The sequence below is a fragment of the Simochromis diagramma genome, unplaced genomic scaffold (genome assembly GCF_900408965.1).
Source record: "Simochromis diagramma unplaced genomic scaffold, fSimDia1.1 OVJJ01000421.1, whole genome shotgun sequence".
NCBI lineage: Eukaryota > Metazoa > Chordata > Actinopteri > Cichliformes > Cichlidae > Simochromis > Simochromis diagramma.
The window spans coordinates 7,786,769-7,806,205 of record NW_024387250.1 but is presented as its reverse complement, the minus strand read 5'-3'; the positions used below and the strand labels follow the sequence as shown (position 1 = coordinate 7,806,205).

General features: G+C 39.5%; 1 protein-coding gene across 1 annotated transcript in view; it reads left to right on the top strand.

The window, feature by feature from the left end:
- Positions 1-2,326: 2,326 nt before the first annotated feature.
- Positions 2,327-19,437, top strand: part of neurl1ab (neuralized E3 ubiquitin protein ligase 1Ab) — a 34,731-nt gene continuing 17,620 nt past the window's right edge. Inside the window, exons 1-3 of the mRNA XM_040001458.1 lie at positions 2,327-2,654; positions 8,444-8,685; positions 10,975-11,296. Of these exons, the coding sequence (XP_039857392.1) occupies positions 2,621-2,654; positions 8,444-8,685; positions 10,975-11,296 (598 nt within the window). The 5' untranslated portion in view covers positions 2,327-2,620. The remainder of the gene's footprint in view (positions 2,655-8,443; positions 8,686-10,974; positions 11,297-19,437) is intronic.

The window sequence follows — 19,437 nt, the reverse complement described above, 5'->3', positions numbered from 1 at the left end:
AGTTAGAAAAATGAATACAAAGAGCCAAAAAAAAAAAACTATTGCAGAATGACTTTAAAATCATGCATGATGGCTTATTAAAGATGCAAAACAACTACCAAATTATAAAAGTGGACAACAGAATTACAAAGACTTGGAGAAGAAAAGAATACAATAGAAGAGAAAGGCAACTTTACTGACATTTGGGAATGGAGCGTAAAGTGCTTTGGCGTCCATAGGGACTAAGTAAAGCGCTATACAAATATAGGCCATACAACAGTTAGTGCACATCAAAATAAAATTTCAGAGCATCTAAATCTAAAGGTGTGAATATATATGTATTTTTAAAACTAGAATATAGACACATAAGAATATAAGGGCAATATGTCTCTATACACTATTATTAGAAAGGAAAAGTGTACTAGTGGCATAAACAGGTGCAAAACTATTACAAAGAGATGCAAAGACTACAAATAGAAATACCCAACAACAACAAATATAGGTATGTAAAACAAAGGTGTATTCTAGCTGCAACAAAGACATCTGCAAAAATATCATAGCTATATGTCAGTCTGTTTATTTATATAAGGTTGTGCCATTACATTTATATGAGATGACTCACACATCACGGCACCGTAACAGGTTAGGTATGGGGTGCTACTTAGAGCTTACACAAATAACACACATTTCGGGGGGTTTTGTATTTTCTAAGTGATCTTTTGCAATTGCTAGGTATTTTGGCAACTTTCCATGGTGCATGATTAGCAGCATGCAGTTTTGAACTATTACCGTAGGACACAAACTATCACGTTTTATCATTTCACAGTGAACTGCACTTCTTCTTGTATTACAGAACAGCCAGTCAGTTTTTTGACAGCCCAGTGATCAGGTGGCATGTCATACACCATTAAGCATGACTGCGATCGCTACGGGGTCCATGCTATAAATTCCTAAGTGTTCTGTTCACACATTTTGTTTTGATACTTTTAGTTTATCTCTGCTTTCTTTGACAAATAAAATTGTTTTGACCACTTTTCATAGAAAATAACGATGTAAAATGCTGCATGAAAAACCCCAAGTCATATGGCTTTACCCCCGTTGGAAATTGCTTACAGACAGTCAAGTAAACCGCAATCAGTTTGTATAAACAACACAAGAATATAGCCCATGCTACTGAGCCAATACAGTGTCTCACAGGCCTGGCTGCTGATACAAGTTATATAAATGCTAAAGCGACAATAAGGCAGATCCTGAGAGGTGCCCGCTGGGAAACATGGCCAGCATGCCAACTCTGAATGTCTAGAGCCAGACACTTTGGAGATGTGTGTGCAACAAGCTCTTCCTTTACTTTAATTTGACAAAGGTCAGTTATATTAACATTTTCAATGTGAGATCACCCCCTTTGATTTAACTGGTGGAAAGTCCAGTCATGATCTGGAAATTTGAAAATGTTGCACTGAATGAAAGTTGTTCTGAGATCTGCTTGCATGCATAAAAAAACTTTTCCAGCTCAAAGATCAATCAAAGCTCTCAAATAAGCCTAATATACTACATGGCCTCCCTGTTTCACAGCACCAGTATCTCATTGAGCCTCAAGCCAGGAGTGTCTTGCTCTGGTCATCATGGCAACTCCTCTGCCAAGACCCATCAGAAAGTGTCTGTATTTATCCTCATACACACTGCCAAGTAAATCTTGAAACGCTGCTCTGAGTACAGATGTTGGCATTAGAGGAACTTAAACTCCTTAACCTGTTGTTGGAAGGAACTTCTTCCAGCTGTGTGACATATCTTTATAGCTGATCAAGTGGATTAATCCTTCAGAGGGATGCTTGAGGTCACAACTGGATTTTTATGCCAAAACAACTACAAAAATCAGACACTGTCAGAAAATATTCTTCCTTGCATTTTTTATTTTACCATCTATTGAATTCAGTGAGTTTCTCCATGGGAATGTAAATTGCCTACTTGGGGGGGGGGGGGGAGATGAAAGGATAGTAGGGACAGCACACATGGTGGGCAACAAGTGGGGTGGAAAACCGAGCGCCACGTGCTTGATATACTGTGGTGCACCAGCAACAGCCACTACACGAACTGTGGAACACGAGGACACAGCATGGTTATGAAAATGATAAGAAATTTTACAGTTTAATAAAAAGTATTAAAAAACAAAAACAAAACAAGCTCTTTGTTGGATGAGTGATTCCTCGCAGTGGTACAATGTGAACAGAACACTGTACTGGAGATAACTGTGCTTTAAGTGTCTATATAATCTGGGAATATAATAACTATTTCTTGCTAGTTAACGCTCTTGAAGTCTGCTCTGGTGACTACAGCGTCAATAGTCCTGTGAAGCTCCACCTCCACTACCACCTTTTATGTTAATTTCCGCGCGGACTGAAGTGAGCCACTGCGTGCTGGATCTGTTAGTTGCTGTGAGCTGCTGCTTGATGTCGATGAATCTTTGGATAGACACAACCTGACGCTGAATCACTGTCGGGACTCTTTTTTTTCCCCCCCCCTGTGCGTGTGTGAACAGTGTCGTGTCCATATAATGTCGCTGCTGAGGACGCGAGGCTGAATGTGAATACTGTGGATCCAGGTCGCAGTTAGAGGGAGAGGTGAACGCACCTTGCATCCAGCCATGGGAGGTCAGATCACCAGGAATACCTTTTACGGTAAGGGCATCTGGCGTCACCGGACAGGAGAGCGTGTGCCGATTGTTTATTATGCGCCACAACTGTAATATTATAAGAGGAGACGATATAAACGAGTTGTAGGCTTGGCTTGTGCAGCTTCAAGCCAGTGTGCATGAAAACTGTAGGCGTCCTGGGAGCCTAAAATAAAGGAGAAGTGAAATTACAGCCGCTTTGGCCAAGTTTAAGCACCATTTGTAAGTCACGACTGGTTTAGGATTAAAGACACTGGTGTTTTTTAAGTGTGAAAATCCTCTGCGACATATTAACCGACTTCCAGCAAAAGAAACCAAACAGGACAAACTGAACTGAGCTGGTTAGAGGATTAAATAGCCTTCAACTTTTTTCTTTTTTTTTTTTACTCACCTGCTTGTTATTTTTATTTATTTATTTATCTCTGCCTTTAGTTGATGCCTAACACTTTTAGAGTCTCCTGCCTCTTTTTAATGAACCTGCGTGTCTGAAATTATAATAGTGAGCAGGTACAGGGTATCTTGTTTCCTCTGCTTTTTGCTTGTATTCTGTTTCACTTTTTAGGTGTACGTTCAGTGGTAAAAGTCATATAGAACCCCGTTTAGTTTTGAATGATTATTGGGAGTCTGACACTGATATAAGTACACACAACATGCATTTAATAAAATTTCTTAAACCTGTTATTAAACTATGCTGAGCACTAAATGAATTTAAGATGACTGTGGTCTTTTTGTTTTTTTAAGCGTTTAACTCGTTAGTGCTGTTTTATTAAGATTAAGCATTTAAATTTAAAGTTGGCACAGTAAAAGTTCATGTATCAGGCATTAGGGTAGAGCTGAAGCAATACTTTGAATCGATTATTCAGTCTCCAGAAACATAATGCTTTTGGATATGTGATTGTTTCAGTTAATTCCCAAGTAAACCAAGTAGAAAGTTCTCTGGCTCTGGCCTCTCACATGTGATGGTTTGCAGATTTTCTGTGGCTTACTCATTTTAAATTTAATAACCTTGAGTATGAACTGATGGTTGACGGGCAGGGAATTTTGATGAGTTTATGCTCTTTTCTGTCATTTTATGGAAGAACATGAAGTGACTAATAAAGAAATATAACCATCAGGTAAATTGAATTATAAGAATCCCATTAATAGCGTCTTGTTGGGGGCCTAACTGATGCAGTTCTAGTGTTACACTATGTCTTTTGTGGGATGTAGTGTTTTGATTAGCTTTCAGTTGCTTTACATCAGCAAAGATTTGCCAGATGATTGAATGCTCTGTGGTTTTTGGTTCCTAGTTATGGTAAACAGTCCACATACAGTAAATGCCACAAGTCTGTGTGGCCTTATTTGATAGAAACCTGGCATTCTCTTGTATTTCTGATAATTTGTGACCATTATATTTCAGTGAACTCAAGTCAGATTAACTAAATTGGATAGAAATAATTTTATACCAGCACAAATGATTTTCCACTGTCTCTGGCTATAAATGTTTTAGGACAGCAACAGTTTTTGGGTTCATTTTTCTGTTCAGGTGGTACAATGAAGGTGATAACTTATATAGAGTTTACAGTCTTCCTTTTCACTTTTTATTCAGGTCTCCAACGCTGTCTATCAGCACCAACCTGCCCATCCTATTTTTCTAACTTTTACGTTCCATATCCATATTATAATTTTTTTTGGTTTAATCTCTCTTCCATATTGGTATTATCTTGCTTTAGTTTACAATTGCAGTTTGGTACTTTTTGATATACCAAGTGCTTTCTAGCACACCCAGATGAACCAGTTCATGTGATCCCTTTTCCAGTTTCAGTTGTAGGGTCCACTGGTGTGACACAATACAGGTGCAGACAGGGGCACAGCTACAAGTTCTTGGCTGTCAGCCATGTGTTCAGTCGGGGCCCTAAAAATGTAAACCTTAATAATCCCTGTCGCGTTGCAGGGCCCACCTCCAGCTTAAGGGCTCATGAATCATTCAACCTTCACTCCTCCCCGTTTAGTAAACCTTCATGACGACTCTGGCATGCATTGTTCTTACTTAAAAATTCTTTAGTTCGATGTTTTCAAATATGAACACTGCATTTTTGGACGGTTTTGGACTGTTGCTGAGAAAATAAAAACAAGACATTTCAAGGTATCACCTTGAGCTGTGAAATTGTTTGACATGTTTTCATAATTTTCTAGAGCAAACAACTAATCCAGCCCAAAGTTTACATCATGTTACAGTCCAGTATACATCTTTAACACTGTGCATGTATACCTGTTAGCTCATGACAAATAAAATAGGCTTTCCTTTAGGTTTTTTAAATAAAGCAGTTTAAAAACAATGAATTGATCTAACATTGGAAACAAAACCCACTTAAACAGATTCAAGTGATGGTCCTGTCAAACCTGAACTAGGCGCAGCCCTTTTACAGAGGCCTCATACAAAGCATCTTCTCTGGTAAGACGTTTAAAAACTTTTAAATCACAAATGTTTATCTCTTATTGAAACAACGCCAGCTATGACATGTGTGGAAAAAGCTAAATGTGCCCTGGAGCTCTTTAGAATGCATTTGAGGGGCCACCATGCCTTGATACTAACGTCACACCACATTAGGGCCTCTGCTGAGGCGTCTTAGTAAGACCAAGCCTCAGGATAAAACACAGAGGAGCGTAGGAGGCCAGGTGACACTGGCCAGGGCCACTCATTGTCTCTGCACTGTTTGTCTTTTCCAATTAATGACAGCAGAGGCAGTCACATTGTGTGCGGTGGTGCATTAAGTAACATTATCCTTAAGTTGCTCATCTGACGTTTGTCATGGCACCTCTCTTTTATCGTGGCAGGGCTCTGGTCGGTGGTTACCCTGACGTCACCGTCGGGTTGCATGACTTTTTAAACACACTTCAGCAACCATTGTATCATCAGCACTTTTGGCTCTAATCAGTTGTCATCTACAGTAAATCAAATGTGGTATTTTTATTTATCCTTTTATTTACTTTTTTGACTTTCATAGTTTATATAGTCCTTTGAAAGCTGTAAACCCCTGACAGGATGTCTGGGTTGTGGAAATAAACCTTCAGCTGATTAAAAAAAAAAAAAAAGAAAGTCTGTAGAATTCAATTTCACAGCAGCAGAAATGGTAGTAATATAGCAAAAATGAAAGAATATATTGGATTCTCTGGTTAGATGGTGGAGGATAAGAGACGCCACGGTCTGCAGGGCCAGTGAGGTGAGGTGTTGCTTCTGTTTTCAACCCTAACAGGAAATATTCTATTCTATTCTCAAGCCTGGTCTTTGATGGAGTACAATGCAGTGCTGTTTTGTTTTCCCCAAGACATCACGTCTGACACGACGTCATGGATGCAATATGGTTGAAGGGTTTGTTATGACTTCATTTAAGACCACTGTTGTGCACACAGCACAATTAAGCATTGTTCAGCATTGACAAGAGCATGCAAAAAGCTTACTAAATACACTGTGCTGAGTACAGAACACTTGGCAGAGGCTCTCTGATTGTGATTTCAAGGGCAGGACTGGACAGAAATATGTGACAACGATTCCCATTTGACAGCATTTGTAATTATTTTTCAGGGTTGACTATGACAAGTTTTTTAGATTTTTTTTTTTTTAATATAAATCATGTCTTCATCTACTGCTCAAATCTCTGTCTCTGCCCTAAAATTAGAACGCTGTGATGTTCTATTAAACCTGGCCTCAGAAGTCACATGACGACTCGTTTCCAATCCTGGCAGTCCTAACTGATTTGTCTCTGTGGTGCATTATATACCTCTTGACCTTCCAAGGTCAATTAAAGGAGAGCAAAAATAGCTGTCTTTCAGCAGTGGCTCACATTCTCCTCTTGCAGACAAACACAAGCTGCTCATACACAGTCTTCCAAGTTTAGGTGCGAAAATGCAACCAGTTCCCGAGGATGAAGAAGCGTTAATGAGGCTTAAATTATTTATTTTGTTCACACTTCGTGCTCGATGGTATTTTAAAACCCTGAAATGCTGCTGTAGACGAGGTCAGCGTTTTATGGAATAAAATCTGTATCAAACCGCGTCGTGAGATAAAAGTTATTTGTGTTATCAGTAGAATAAAAAGTTGGGTTTTGAGTGAGCCAAAGTTTGTGAGAAAACACCTCCTCCATTAAAACCGCAATGACCTTGGTGTGGTCCTTTTGAAGAGGAATGTAGGAAATGAGAATGGGGAGAGTGGATCCAAATGAGAGGGAGTCCGTGTGAATCATGATTATGAAGGCTTTGAGATTGGACGTTTGGGGGAAAAAAAAAAAAAGCTGGTTCTCTTTTATGAGTTACTGTAAGTGGGACAAGTTGTTCACATTTTCACATGGGAAAAAATCTAGAAACCCGGGTGCATGGTGTGACTCACTGTGTACCTGTGGAGTTTTTTTTGTTTGTTTTTTTGTTTTTTTTACCACTTCCTCTGACTTACAAATCACAATAAATGCCTCACATTTTGCACCACTGATTTTGTAGCGTCGCATGTACGTGACTTTCAGACATAAAGACTTATGATAAGATTGATATATGCTCATTAAAACACGAGCCGTAACTGGAAATAACATGTTAACAGCCATTCCTCACTATTATTGGTGTAGCTTTGAATATACTGTATTCGCCAGCTGAACATACACGCATCAAGAACTCCCGTAAGATCCCAAAGGTCATTTTCTGCTTGGCTAATTGTGGTCTTATTTGTGTGTAAGTTGATCTTTTTTTTTTTTCTTTGTCCTCCGCCTCCTTCTGCTTCCTTTACCGCTTTCTGCTGATTATCAAACAAAAAGTTTTCCACAGAAAGGAAAAAAAAAAAACCAAATGCAACACAAAGCAGATGATTATCTTGAAAGATGTAGAATAACAAAAGTGAGATTTCGGTGTTAGCGGAAATGACCATTTACTGAAATGAGAGTGTTTTGCACAGACTTCTCGCAGCTGCATTGTTCTCCTAAATTACGGTGCCAGGAGAGCAGGTCTGTCTTTGTGCTGTTGGGTTTGTGTTTTTTTTTTTGTTGTTTTTTTTTGTTTGTTTGTTTGTTTGTTTGTTTTTAAATCCAAGGACATTTAGCTTGTAATTTACAATACAGGTGTTATTACTGTGCTACCGTGAGAAGATGGAAACAGACTTATGCTTTAAATTGCTTAAATAAATGCAATTGCTTCTGTTTGTCTATCTGTCTGTCTCTTTGTTAGCAGTCTAGCATCCAAAGTTTTTAAGATTTCATTTTCAAATTTTTCGTGACGGTAGTTACCAACAAGAGCTCAAGCTGATTTAGTTTTTGCGAAAATCGGGTCAAGGTCACACCAAATGTGAAAATCAGTCCAAACGTTATGTTACCCATGATTTTTTTTTTTTTTATGGATCCATCATCTTTATGGATCATCTACAACAATATACTAGGCCTTGGAGTACCAAAATTGGATAAGCATTTGACTTGAACGTCATTGTTGCAAGGTGACCTTGCAAAATATCATATATCATATATATGGGCATGGAAAAAGGGCATGGAGAGAGTTATACAACACGCTTTTTATTTTCTCAATACAACACTATACAACTATAGCCCTTGCCCTTTGGGGAAAGTTGGGTTCTCTGAGTGCTTTTGTTACCAAATTGGATAATTCAGGAGAATGAACCAGCCAGTGTGGTCCTGCAGTGGTACAGACAGCCTGATTCAATACTGCAGTCAAATGTAATCTAATATTTGGGTATTTTACTGTAAATTGCACCCCAAGAAAATTAACTCCCCCTCAACCCTTGACCAAAATAACCAACTCTTACGCTTCTCATTCTTCACATAGATTCCCTAAATGGACCGTTTCCAGCAGGACCTCACCGATATCACCACAAGCCCAAGCGCTGCCTTCCCATCCAGCCATGTGGAAATTTGTCCTCCTTCCCTCTGCTCTTCCACCCAAGCACCAAGGGCTCGCAGATCGTCATGGACATGTCTCAGAGAACTGTCAAGAGACAGGCCAGCTTCTGCAATGCCATCACCTTCAGCAACAGACCTATCGCTGTATATGAGCAGGTTCGACTGAAGGTAAACGATGCACTATTCGAATGCCATTTGTATTCACAGGGATAATTACTATTGGAGCCCCGATATGCTACACACAGAAAATGACTGGGTTAAAAATTGACCTATTGCACAATGAGTCCAAAGTCCGACACCAGAACTAGAGCACAACTGGTTGCCATTTTCATAATTTCCTGTAACAAAAAAGTTACTTTACAAAACCATAGATTAGCACATCTTGTACTTTCTGATATTATTACACACAGTCAATTACTGAGAAGATCCAAATTGTGAGTGTGATGAAAAGTAGTCCTCTTTTATCTCTGTCCCTCTAATTCTGTTAGCATGTTTTCATTTTCTTCTCCCTGCCTGTCTGCCTCCCTTTCTTCATCCCGGCTCTTCACTCTCCTGTTTTCATTTTCTCTCTTTCTTCTCTGTGCTCTTGTGTGGGCCAAAGCGGCAGCAGCTTAGAACGAGTTTCCACTTCACCTATCAGGCCATCTATGTCTCGAATGTGAGAGAGTAGGGCAAGCACTGCCATGTGAGGAACACTGTTATCTGGCACAGTAAATGCAAAGTAAATAGTGCTTCGAAATAAGACAAAAATCGTTTGCAGGTGATAAACATACCGAGGTAACCAATCTTGAAAGTGATAAGTTGTTTTTTTAGCCCTGCTAGTGGTTTGGCACTATGATGGGAATGTTGTGCTGTCTGTTTGTTCAGACTGAAATATCTCAACTATTGGATAAATTGGCATGAAACTTACAGACATAGAAGCCCATCCGTCCATCTATTTTCTTAAGCACTCATCCAGCTAAACCAAATTAAATTCCTCAAGATAAGTAAAAATAACTTCAGTAACTCTATGTAAATGATTGATGTAGCCACATTTCAAAGCCTCGATGTTAGCTTTGCTTAGACAGGCTTCGCCATGCAGCGGGGCCATATTATTTCGCAGATAGTTTCTTTCAAAATGCTCCAAGAGGCACAAACAGCACAAACATGGTTGAGAGGTCCACTTCAGTGAATTGAATTAGTGCAGGAGATTTCAAGCAGACAACCATCGGCTACAGCTCCCTCTATGTCAGCATTGTGGACCACATGTGAGCGATAACGTTAATAAGGTTTATTTGCCCGCACAGGGAAATTCTTTTGCGATCACATTTCCATACACCAACATGGAGCAAACACATCTTTTTCAATACGTAGGGACACTTTCATTGCACCTTGAGGTTGTTTTGGATAAACCACCTGGGCAGGCCATGTGTTGCCCATGTTTAGAAATTTGATGGCTTGAGGAATAGACAAGACATGGATGTTGCTTCTTGTTGTTCTGAAAAGTGAAGCCAAGGTGGAAGTGCCTCTGGTAGTACAAATTATTCCTGTAGTAAACAGCCTCCACTTTCCGGATGATTGTATTGGAACAAGTGCTAGTTTCAGAACAAACAGAATAAAACCTGAAGTAAATTTTGTAAATTATGAGTACACTCATGGGCCAATGACTTGCCAGTCACATGTGAGTATTGAGTAGCATGGTATCACTCACTTTCTCTGTAATGTCTTCCACGTGCTGCTGAGGCTTCACCATGAGACTTCACTAAACAATGGGTGATGTCACCGTTGTTATATCCATCTTTCAAACACATTAACAGCCATAGTGGTTAATTTAAGCCTTACCAGTTTTCATTGGTATACTGGCTTGCAATTGGTACAGTGGTGTAATCATCAGCTGTTGGCATGCTAGAAGATAAGCTGTTGGACATGATTATCATCAGTTAGACATTTTTACCATGGTGACATTCTTAAACTCAAAGCGACACTGCACAACAAGTGCATATGTGTCTGTAGACTCTAGATATTTTTGGACAATATTTTAATCTTAATGCTCTTATAGTATATGCCTTTAATGCCCAGTACATGTTTCTGCCATTCTAATGGTTCCCATAGGCCATTTGTCATGGTGCTAACATGCTCCGATCTATCAGGCAAAACCTTTTGGATTGTATCCATTTTCATAAAGAAGTCACATTTCACAATAATCTAGGACTTGCTGCTCTTGGCACTGACAAAACACAGTCATATCACTTTAAAGGTAATTGCAGCTATAATTATGACTGGGTGGAGGTAAAAAATTACCCAAATGCAAGCTTTGGATGGGATGAATTAATCACAGTGCAGTGCAGGTAGTATCAGTGCAACTCAGCAGAAACTATGCCGGCCCAAATTTGGCTTTATTCTTTTTAGCTCATATTGTATCTTGCATATTTATCTTAATTAAATTATCTTCATTGATTTAAAATATGTTCTCTCCAGATCACTAAAAAGCAGTGCTGCTGGAGTGGTGCTCTACGTCTTGGTTTTACATCCAAAGACCCATCAAGGATCAATCCAGAAACCCTGCCCAAGTATGCCTGCCCTGACCTGGTCTCCCAAAGTGGCTTCTGGGCAAAAGCACTTCCGGAGGAGCTCTCCAGTGAGGGAAACGTCATCTCGTTTTGGGTGGATAAGAAGGGCCGGGTGTTCTATAGAATCAACGACTCCAGCCCCGTACTGTTCTTCAGTGGGGTACATGTCTCAGAACCCCTCTGGGCTCTCATAGACGTCTATGGCCTCACTAGGGGGGTCCAACTGCTAGGTGAGTCATGCATTCAGAGGCAGGTCTACGTTTTATTATCTCCAATATTTTATTTATTCCCAAAAACTACTCATATTCCTGCCAGTTCTAAGTTTGATTTGTGCTCTATTTACAGCTGTTGTAATGATATTGCATTAGCTCATGAGACCCATTAAGGAGGCTAAGCTGAAATGGTAAACATTATACTGTTAAACATCAGCTAGAAGTTATCTCACAGCACCTCTCTGCCTGGGTAGAGCCTTACAGAGTTGATAGCATTGCTGCAGACTCTGTGTTCTTGGTGTAATGCTTTGCCACTGGAAAAACACTCTGCATCTGCTGCTTTTTCATCAAGTGATTAAAAGGTGATGTTACATACAGCTGCACTGCTTTTCCCACACCGGCCAAATGTCTCAGTGGAAAAAGATGGTGGGAGATTAGGCAGATTGTATAGTTAGCATGGCTGTTAGTATCAAAGAAATTTCCCTAAAGGGAGAATTTCAAAATGTCTGAAATCTTTTCTTACAATTCCGCCGTGCTGTTTAAAGGGTCATTACATCAAAGAAATGTGAAGCAAACCGGTCCGTCCCAATTATTAACAGCAGTGTTTCATCAATCTAAACCATCTCAAGTGTGTTTGGATTGTTGATTGTGTTGTATTTATGAAACACATCATAACCAAGCCAGCTTTTGAAAACAATGCAAACGGACAAATAGGAATCCTTGTGGTTGCCTCAGTACTTATTTATAACCATTTCCAAGAACTGCACTGCCTCTCCCTCTAAACAAAAGAGGCTGTCAGCACCAGTAATAAAAATAGAAGAGGCTCCCATATTGTGTAGATAGTGCCATTTAACCTTATTTCTTGTGGTGTGGTTGACAGCGAGAAGCGTGCTATCTCGTGATGGGCTGTTTGGTATCCAGCGCCAGAGTGTAGCTATCTGGGGTTCACTGGCCTCATGGTGCTGACCAGCACATTGCTCTTGTTCTTTCACAAGAGCAATGTGGTGTGGTGTTCATCCCAACAGGATAGACGACAGTAAGGATGATGTCAGGTAATGAGATGTTTGGGGTGTTTTTCCAAGACAATCAAATCAGTGGAATGTCTCACTCTGTGGATCCAAGTCTGAGTTTGACTTCGTTTGACATGCAGTCAACTTGCCTTCAACCCAAACTCGGATTCATATGTTTAAATGAAAGTCCCATTGGTATAATAAGAGAATTTTTCCGTTTTACAATTACAATTAAATCTGGGGTTTTCTGGAATGTGAGATCATACTTTACGCAATCTATGCCTGTGTATAATGTGAATGAGGCCAGCAGCCATAAATCCCACAGTTTCTACTCTAGTTTTTCCATATTGATCACTTTTATCCTCACATTGATGGCTTAAACCGAAAAGCCTCAGCCCTCAGTCAGCTAAAGGATCACTTGGCTATCAGCTTTCCTCTATAGCCTGAGAACGTCACTGCTCAAGAGCATGGTATATCTCAAAAGGCCAGTATTGTCTCAGGGGTTGGCTGCAGTTCAGCAAACACTTAGCCTGAAATATGGGCAGACACATCAAAGTCTGGTGTTGCAAACTGGCATGCAATTTCCTTTAACAGAAGGCTGCTTTTTGATTCTTAATGATGCTTAAAAGCTGAGCCAAATTTCACCTGTTGTGGGCTTACACAATCTGCCCAGGTGGGAATTATAGATCGCCAGCAGTTTTTTGTTGTTTTTTTTTTGTTTTTTAAACAGAAGACAAATTGTACGAGGAGCTGTGAATAGACTCCACGGAGTGTGGAGAATGGCTTGGTTGGGTGACCTTGATTTGGCTTTTGAGATAAAGGTGCAGGACAGTTAAAAAAAAGAAAAAAAAGGCAGAATAAGGTGTGATCAATTGTTTACTCATGATGATGATGATGATAATAATAATAATAATAATAATAATAATAATAATAATAATAATAATAATAATGTGCATCACTGATTAGATAATGTGCTTCAGGAGTGTTAAAGGGCTTCACCACTAAGTTTACATAGGACTACTTTAGTACAGAGGGAGTACTCCACTCAAATTTAGGACCGTTGCAAAATTATTTCTACTCAGCCAAACAACTCACTCCAAGACATTTCAGTCAGAGGTTTCGCTGCAGGTGCCTGATGTGGCCTCAAGATGCTAATCTCCAGCACTGATGACGGCTGTTATGTTCACTTCTTCCCGAACATGAGATTTAATTTACATTATAAGCTGAGAGTCTCCATATCCAACCAATTCCTGATTCAAGTGACATCTTTGGAAGCAATTTATCAGATTTCATGCACCTCCCTCAGAGCCGCAGATGATTTCATCACGATTTTCTCCCAAATGCATTTCCTAAGCACTGTAAACAGACTTTTATGTTTAAAAACCGAAGGCCGCATCAGAGACCGGAGCTTGATTCGTTTGGAAAAATGTCAGCTTTTGGTATTCAGTTGGTATTTATTTACATTAATAGATATATGAGATTCAGCATATCAGAAGTCTGTTTTAGTCCATTTTTAAACATGTCTTCTTTGTTTCACTTTCAGCTTAAGAAAATCTATGGTATGATAACAGATTTCACTTCTCGTAACATTTTATTTCTATTCCTGTAAGCCGAACCAGTCTTGTCTTATTACCTCATTCCTCAGCTGACACAGTAGACACTGCCCTGCATTCACTTTGAGACACACATAGTGAGCTCGCTGTGATCTGATTTCATCCTTTATGTAAAAAGAATCCATGTCTTTAATATTTAATGGATTAATCATAATAATGTTCCTGCACACATCAGCATCACAACTGTTACTTCTGCAAAGTGCCACCTGAGTATTACTACCCTGTTAAAAGGTGATGGTTTGATTTGTCTTTTCCTGCACAAATACTTTCTGTGATCCCTCCCAGGGTGAATATTTCTTAAAAATCTGAATTTATTCTGAACGCATGATGAAGTTTTATAATTATCCGAGTCATTTTTCAGTAGATGTTTTTCATTCAGTGGCTGCAACCTCCCCTGAGGAGACGCAGTCAAAACTTTGTTGTTTTCTTTAGCCAGTGGCTTATCCGCATCAAACGCATGCTCTGCATCGTTCTCATACCTTTGTGTCCATTTGATCTTTTACAACCAAAACATGCTATATTAAGGGATTCAACCAAGCTGCTATCCATCATCACCATTTCACTTGCGCTGCCTCTTAATGCGGTCTGCTGTCAAACAGCTTAACTGCTCTCAGGTCTTATTCTGATGTTCAAGGATCTTTTCCAGTGCAGTGTTGTTTCCACTCTTATCATGGGAGTGCAGTTCAGTAGCTAGCCACCCATGCAAGAAGCCAAAGGTGATCCTGAGATCAGTGAGACTGCTTGAAAGCTGAGATGGCGTTACGTAAGAGAGGAACCTAAATTAATCTGCTGAAATCAAACTGAGCCTCAGGGGTTGTCCAGACCAACAATGCTGCCCATGCAATTTAAGAAAAATCTGTTACATCACCACACTTGTCCTACTCACACAGCTATCAATAAAGACTAAAGTGCATTGCTTGGGCTTTGTACAGAACGGACTGTGCTGTTGAGGATGCACGACACTACCACTTTAGCCCTTAGTAGGACTGACAAAAGATTTCCTCAAGTGTGTAATATGTCCCAAGCAGTATAACTGGTTTTAAAGCTTAGTTTTCTCAGCTGTGTTTTCATAAAAATGTCTCTGTTTACTATGTTTCCCCTAGCAGTATAACCAAAAGCCTGGCTTTACGTAAACCTTTAATACCCCACCTCGCCGCCTAATATGAAATCAAAAAGTGTTAGTTTTCTTTTCTTACTTGCTAACTTATAGGCAACTTGTCAAGCTACAGAAACCAGGTCATAAATATCTGAAAAGAAACACACAGGGAAATGGTATGCCGTTTTGTGGTAAAAAATGTAATGGGGGATCCGAATGCTCCCTTTACACCTCTATAGCTGCAGTCTTAGCAGAATCTGTTTGTTTATGGGACGTATCCCAAGAGACCACACAGCATCCTCGGTTTTGTACAGGTATGATGGATTTTTTCCAAGTTAGATAAGCCGACAGAGTCAAAGGCATCTTTTGATAGATGCAAGATGCTTTACTGGGGGTTTGTTTACTAGAGGTAGATGAGTCACTTAATCACTGACAGAATGGTAGTGATCCGTGAGGCCGGCATCAGCTAACATCATCTGCAACCTGTCCTCTAGTCATTAGAGAAGAATCCAAAATGACTGCCAGACTGTCAAGAGGCTGCGTACATCTCAGGTGATTAAGAGGGAACTGTTGACATCAATCATTTCCATACATGGCATTGCGACGCATTAGACTGTAGACCTTCATGGTGGGGAAAACTCCTGCTATTTGCTTTTCATGCTTACTAGCGTCTTCAGGGACATCCCTAACATTTACACCTGATGAAACACAGGAAAGGTTCCTTTTTTTTAAAATGCGTGCTGCATGGAATATCCGTAGTAGTTGCAAGTATCCATGCATGGCTTTGGCAGCTTCACTTAACAGTGGAGAGAATGTTTTTTAAGATTGTCCACGATAAGGATAAATCTGTATTGCTTTAGTCATTTCTTGTGTTTTCACCTGGTAGATCATTAGACTGTGCATTATACAGAGATCTGAACTATTTTATTGTGGACTGGGAATTGTGATCACTTAAAATTAGCACAAGTCACTCTCCTACTCCATAATTAAAAGATACCCAGTTTGCACTCTCTTTTTCCTGCCAGTCCAGATTAGTTTGCAGTTGTTGTCAGATTTGCACTCCAATCTTCATTTACCTTATGGCTGCTGCTACTGCTTGAGTCGAAATGTTGGTTATCTTTATTATGATTCGTCCTTCAACTATTTTAATTCCTAATTGTTTCAGTCTATAAAATGAGAAATTAGACATCACTATCCTTTAAATCAGCGCCATCAAACCAGCTATTTGCCAAAAGAGCTAATATTAATAAACATAAGGAACACAAAAAAGTTAGCATTGGCTGTATGTTTAAACAATTTTTAAGCTAGTTATTTTATTATAAAGTGACTCGGAGCTGACAAGCATGCACCTCCCTGTAATCATATAATTTATCCCTACTCGAGAAATATTGAAGATTAACACTGACGGGCCTCAAGTCCAAAGCAATAAACTCCACAGCTCTCATCATCATATTTTTCCATTTTAATGATGGAAGAGGTTTCACATCCAGCTTGTCTGGGTGCAGCTGCTGCTGTTGGCTGCCGCTGGAGCTGGTGAAGCTGTGGCTGAATTGGACCACACATACTGAAATATGCCAAGTCAAATATGGAAACATCAAGCACTAAACAGTTGTCAGAACAGTCTAACTTAGACAAGTTAGCTTACAGGGTTTAGATGATAGATGACTGCTAAATTCTTAGTCACACACACCTAATTAATGGAGGGTGACCCTACCATGGTCCATGAAAAAATGTGTATTCCTCAAATCATTGGCAAGTGGTTGCCTCTAGTCACGCAGGCCTAGAGACCAGTTAGCAACCCCCTAGCACACTGGTCACTAAGGAACAATGTGTATTCTCCAACTGGTTAACAAGTGGTTGCTGGATGTTGCTGACAGTTGCTGACAGTTGCTGACAGTTGCTAGCTGAAAGTGGTTCCAAAAAGTGTGGCATTAAAAACCCTGTTGCAATTGTTTTTGTTTCCTAGCAGAATGCCACAGTTGCCTTTAGTTTGCATGGAAGATGCCAGCTTATCTGCACCTTAGTAGAAAATGTATCATGTTGCTGAATCCTACACTTTTCCAAATAAGCAACTTTTACTGTAGTTACTTTAGTTGGCAAGTGTTTGCAGACAAGTTTCATGCAAACTGCAAGCGACCAGTTCGCTAGTGACAAAAGCGATCACCAAGATGTCTTAGTGCAGCACCATCTTTGCCACCAAATTTAAATAGTGACAGCCAGCAGGCTGGAACAACGACTCTTCAGTCTGAGAATACACATTTTTGTTGCAAGGGAGTCACAGACTAGTCTCTACATCTGTGTAATTGAGGCCTAAGCTTAAAGTTTACAACAGCGTCACTGTGTCAGTTAGTTTGGAGAAGATAAACATTCAGTAAATGTAAACATTAAGGACACTAAACATAGTAGTGTCTGTTATTTTTGGCAGTGCTGTGAAAACATGGAGTGTTATCAAAACATCTCCATGTTTTCCACGGATCAACCCTGGAAGGCTATCGAGGTAGCTCTCTTCTTCTTATTAAAACGGTGGACAGATTACTGAGAATTTGATTATATGAAACAATATCGACAAAATAATTGAGCAATTGCCTGTGAGACTGCAACCCAGATTCTTTAAATGATCACTTTATCAAATTTTCCCCAAGGGCTGCAGAGACTCTTAGTCACATTTCAAATTTGTCGCTGAACAGATTTACAGTATTTCATCATGTGTCCATAGCAATTCTTTACTCTTGTTATTGTGTTACTTTCATGTTACTCAAATAAAAGCGAAACAGTTTGCAGTTGCCTTTTGACTCATACCTGTTTTATCAAGAGAGATAAACTGCACACGATGAAAAGCTCAGTGCTGCACAAACATGTTTGACGAAACCTGATTGTGCTGTACTTTCCTTTCTTTGTGTCTATTTTTGTCTGTGCTCGCTCCGTATGCCACATGCTTATGTTCACTTGCTACAGATCTCACCTATTGTTTCTCTTGTCAACACAGATTATGTGGCCTTTCACAAGGTTTGATTTGTGGATTAATATGTTATAAATATAGAGGCAGATCTGATAAGTGCAGTCGGAAACAAGTGCACGCAGGATTGGGTCAGTGGGGCTGATTAAAAAAAGATTCAGTATCATAAAATAATGCCCAAAGTGGTTGCTGTAATAGCATACAAGTAAAACTTTTAATTAAGTTTTTATACTGTATCCAGTCATGATGTGGTCCTACCTTTTTCAAAGGGGCTTCATAAGGGAGCAGAACTAAACTCTTTGTTAATTTTGATTGATGAAGACACGCGATAGGCCTGAGGGTTCTTATTACCCTGAAGTACTGCAAATGGATGTTGTGCTAATACATTGGGTTTCTGGTCTGCTGCTTACAGCCAAATCCTCCAAAAACAATAAACTTGAAATTCAGCATGATAATAACAATATGCAAAGTCATCTGTCAAAAGTCAGTTTGCAGCCAAAGGCAAAAGGCAGACAGTGAGAGAGGAAAGCAAAAAGAAATGCTAAATGTCTCCATATTATAAACATTCGGTAAGTTCCTTGAGGTGAATTCTTTTGGCAGAATTAGACTGAAATCATGAATCATACTTCAGCTTGTCGCGCTTTTCTTTCTGTTTTCTTCAGCAGTTGCTGTCTGTGTGATGAAAACCTGAACAAATCGCACGAAAAGTGATCCTTTTTTCAAGGGACTGGACATTTAAACCTGATTACAGTCGCATTATGATTTCGCAAGGTTGTGGACGCCGTCCCAAGTTTTCCTGTTATGGAAATTGCTGAAGCTTGAAACTTACGTTCCGGTCAAGAGGACATTTAGGCCCATGTTAATACCTTTTTGGGTAAAACGATGCAAGGCTAGAGAGGCCTGTGCAAGATCTGAGGTAACCTTACTCATTCCTAACTAGGTACATTGTCTTTGCTTCTATGTCATAACCAGTTTGATACTGAGGCTGCTAGCTCTCGGGCAAGTGATAAATCTATCCATAACCCATCCGTCCTTTAAGTTTAAAAAGGGAAAAAAAGAAAAAAAAAAGAATAAATAAATCAAATTTGTGGTCATAAAGGTCATAAAAATAGCAGAAATTGCTATATTTAAATTATTTATCTGTACTGCTGTATTTGAAATACAAATTATTAAACTGCTAAACATAACAGTCTCAGAGTATAGCTGTAGTGTAACTTGATAGTACAGATCTTTGTACTTGAGTCACCCTTTTATTTCATAGCTGCCAAACAATTCCCATTTGCATGCATGTTTGCAGCCAACCTTGCAAAACTATTTATTAACTTAAAAAGCATTTTTGAGATACAGTGTGGAGATATAACGTCAGTTTGGAGAAAACAAGACTCTTGGACACAGTCGTGTCAAAAGGACAACCTTTACTCCTTCTATCTAAATTAAGAGGTCAAGTAGCAGCCAGTTCAAATACACTTGATTCACTGAATGCA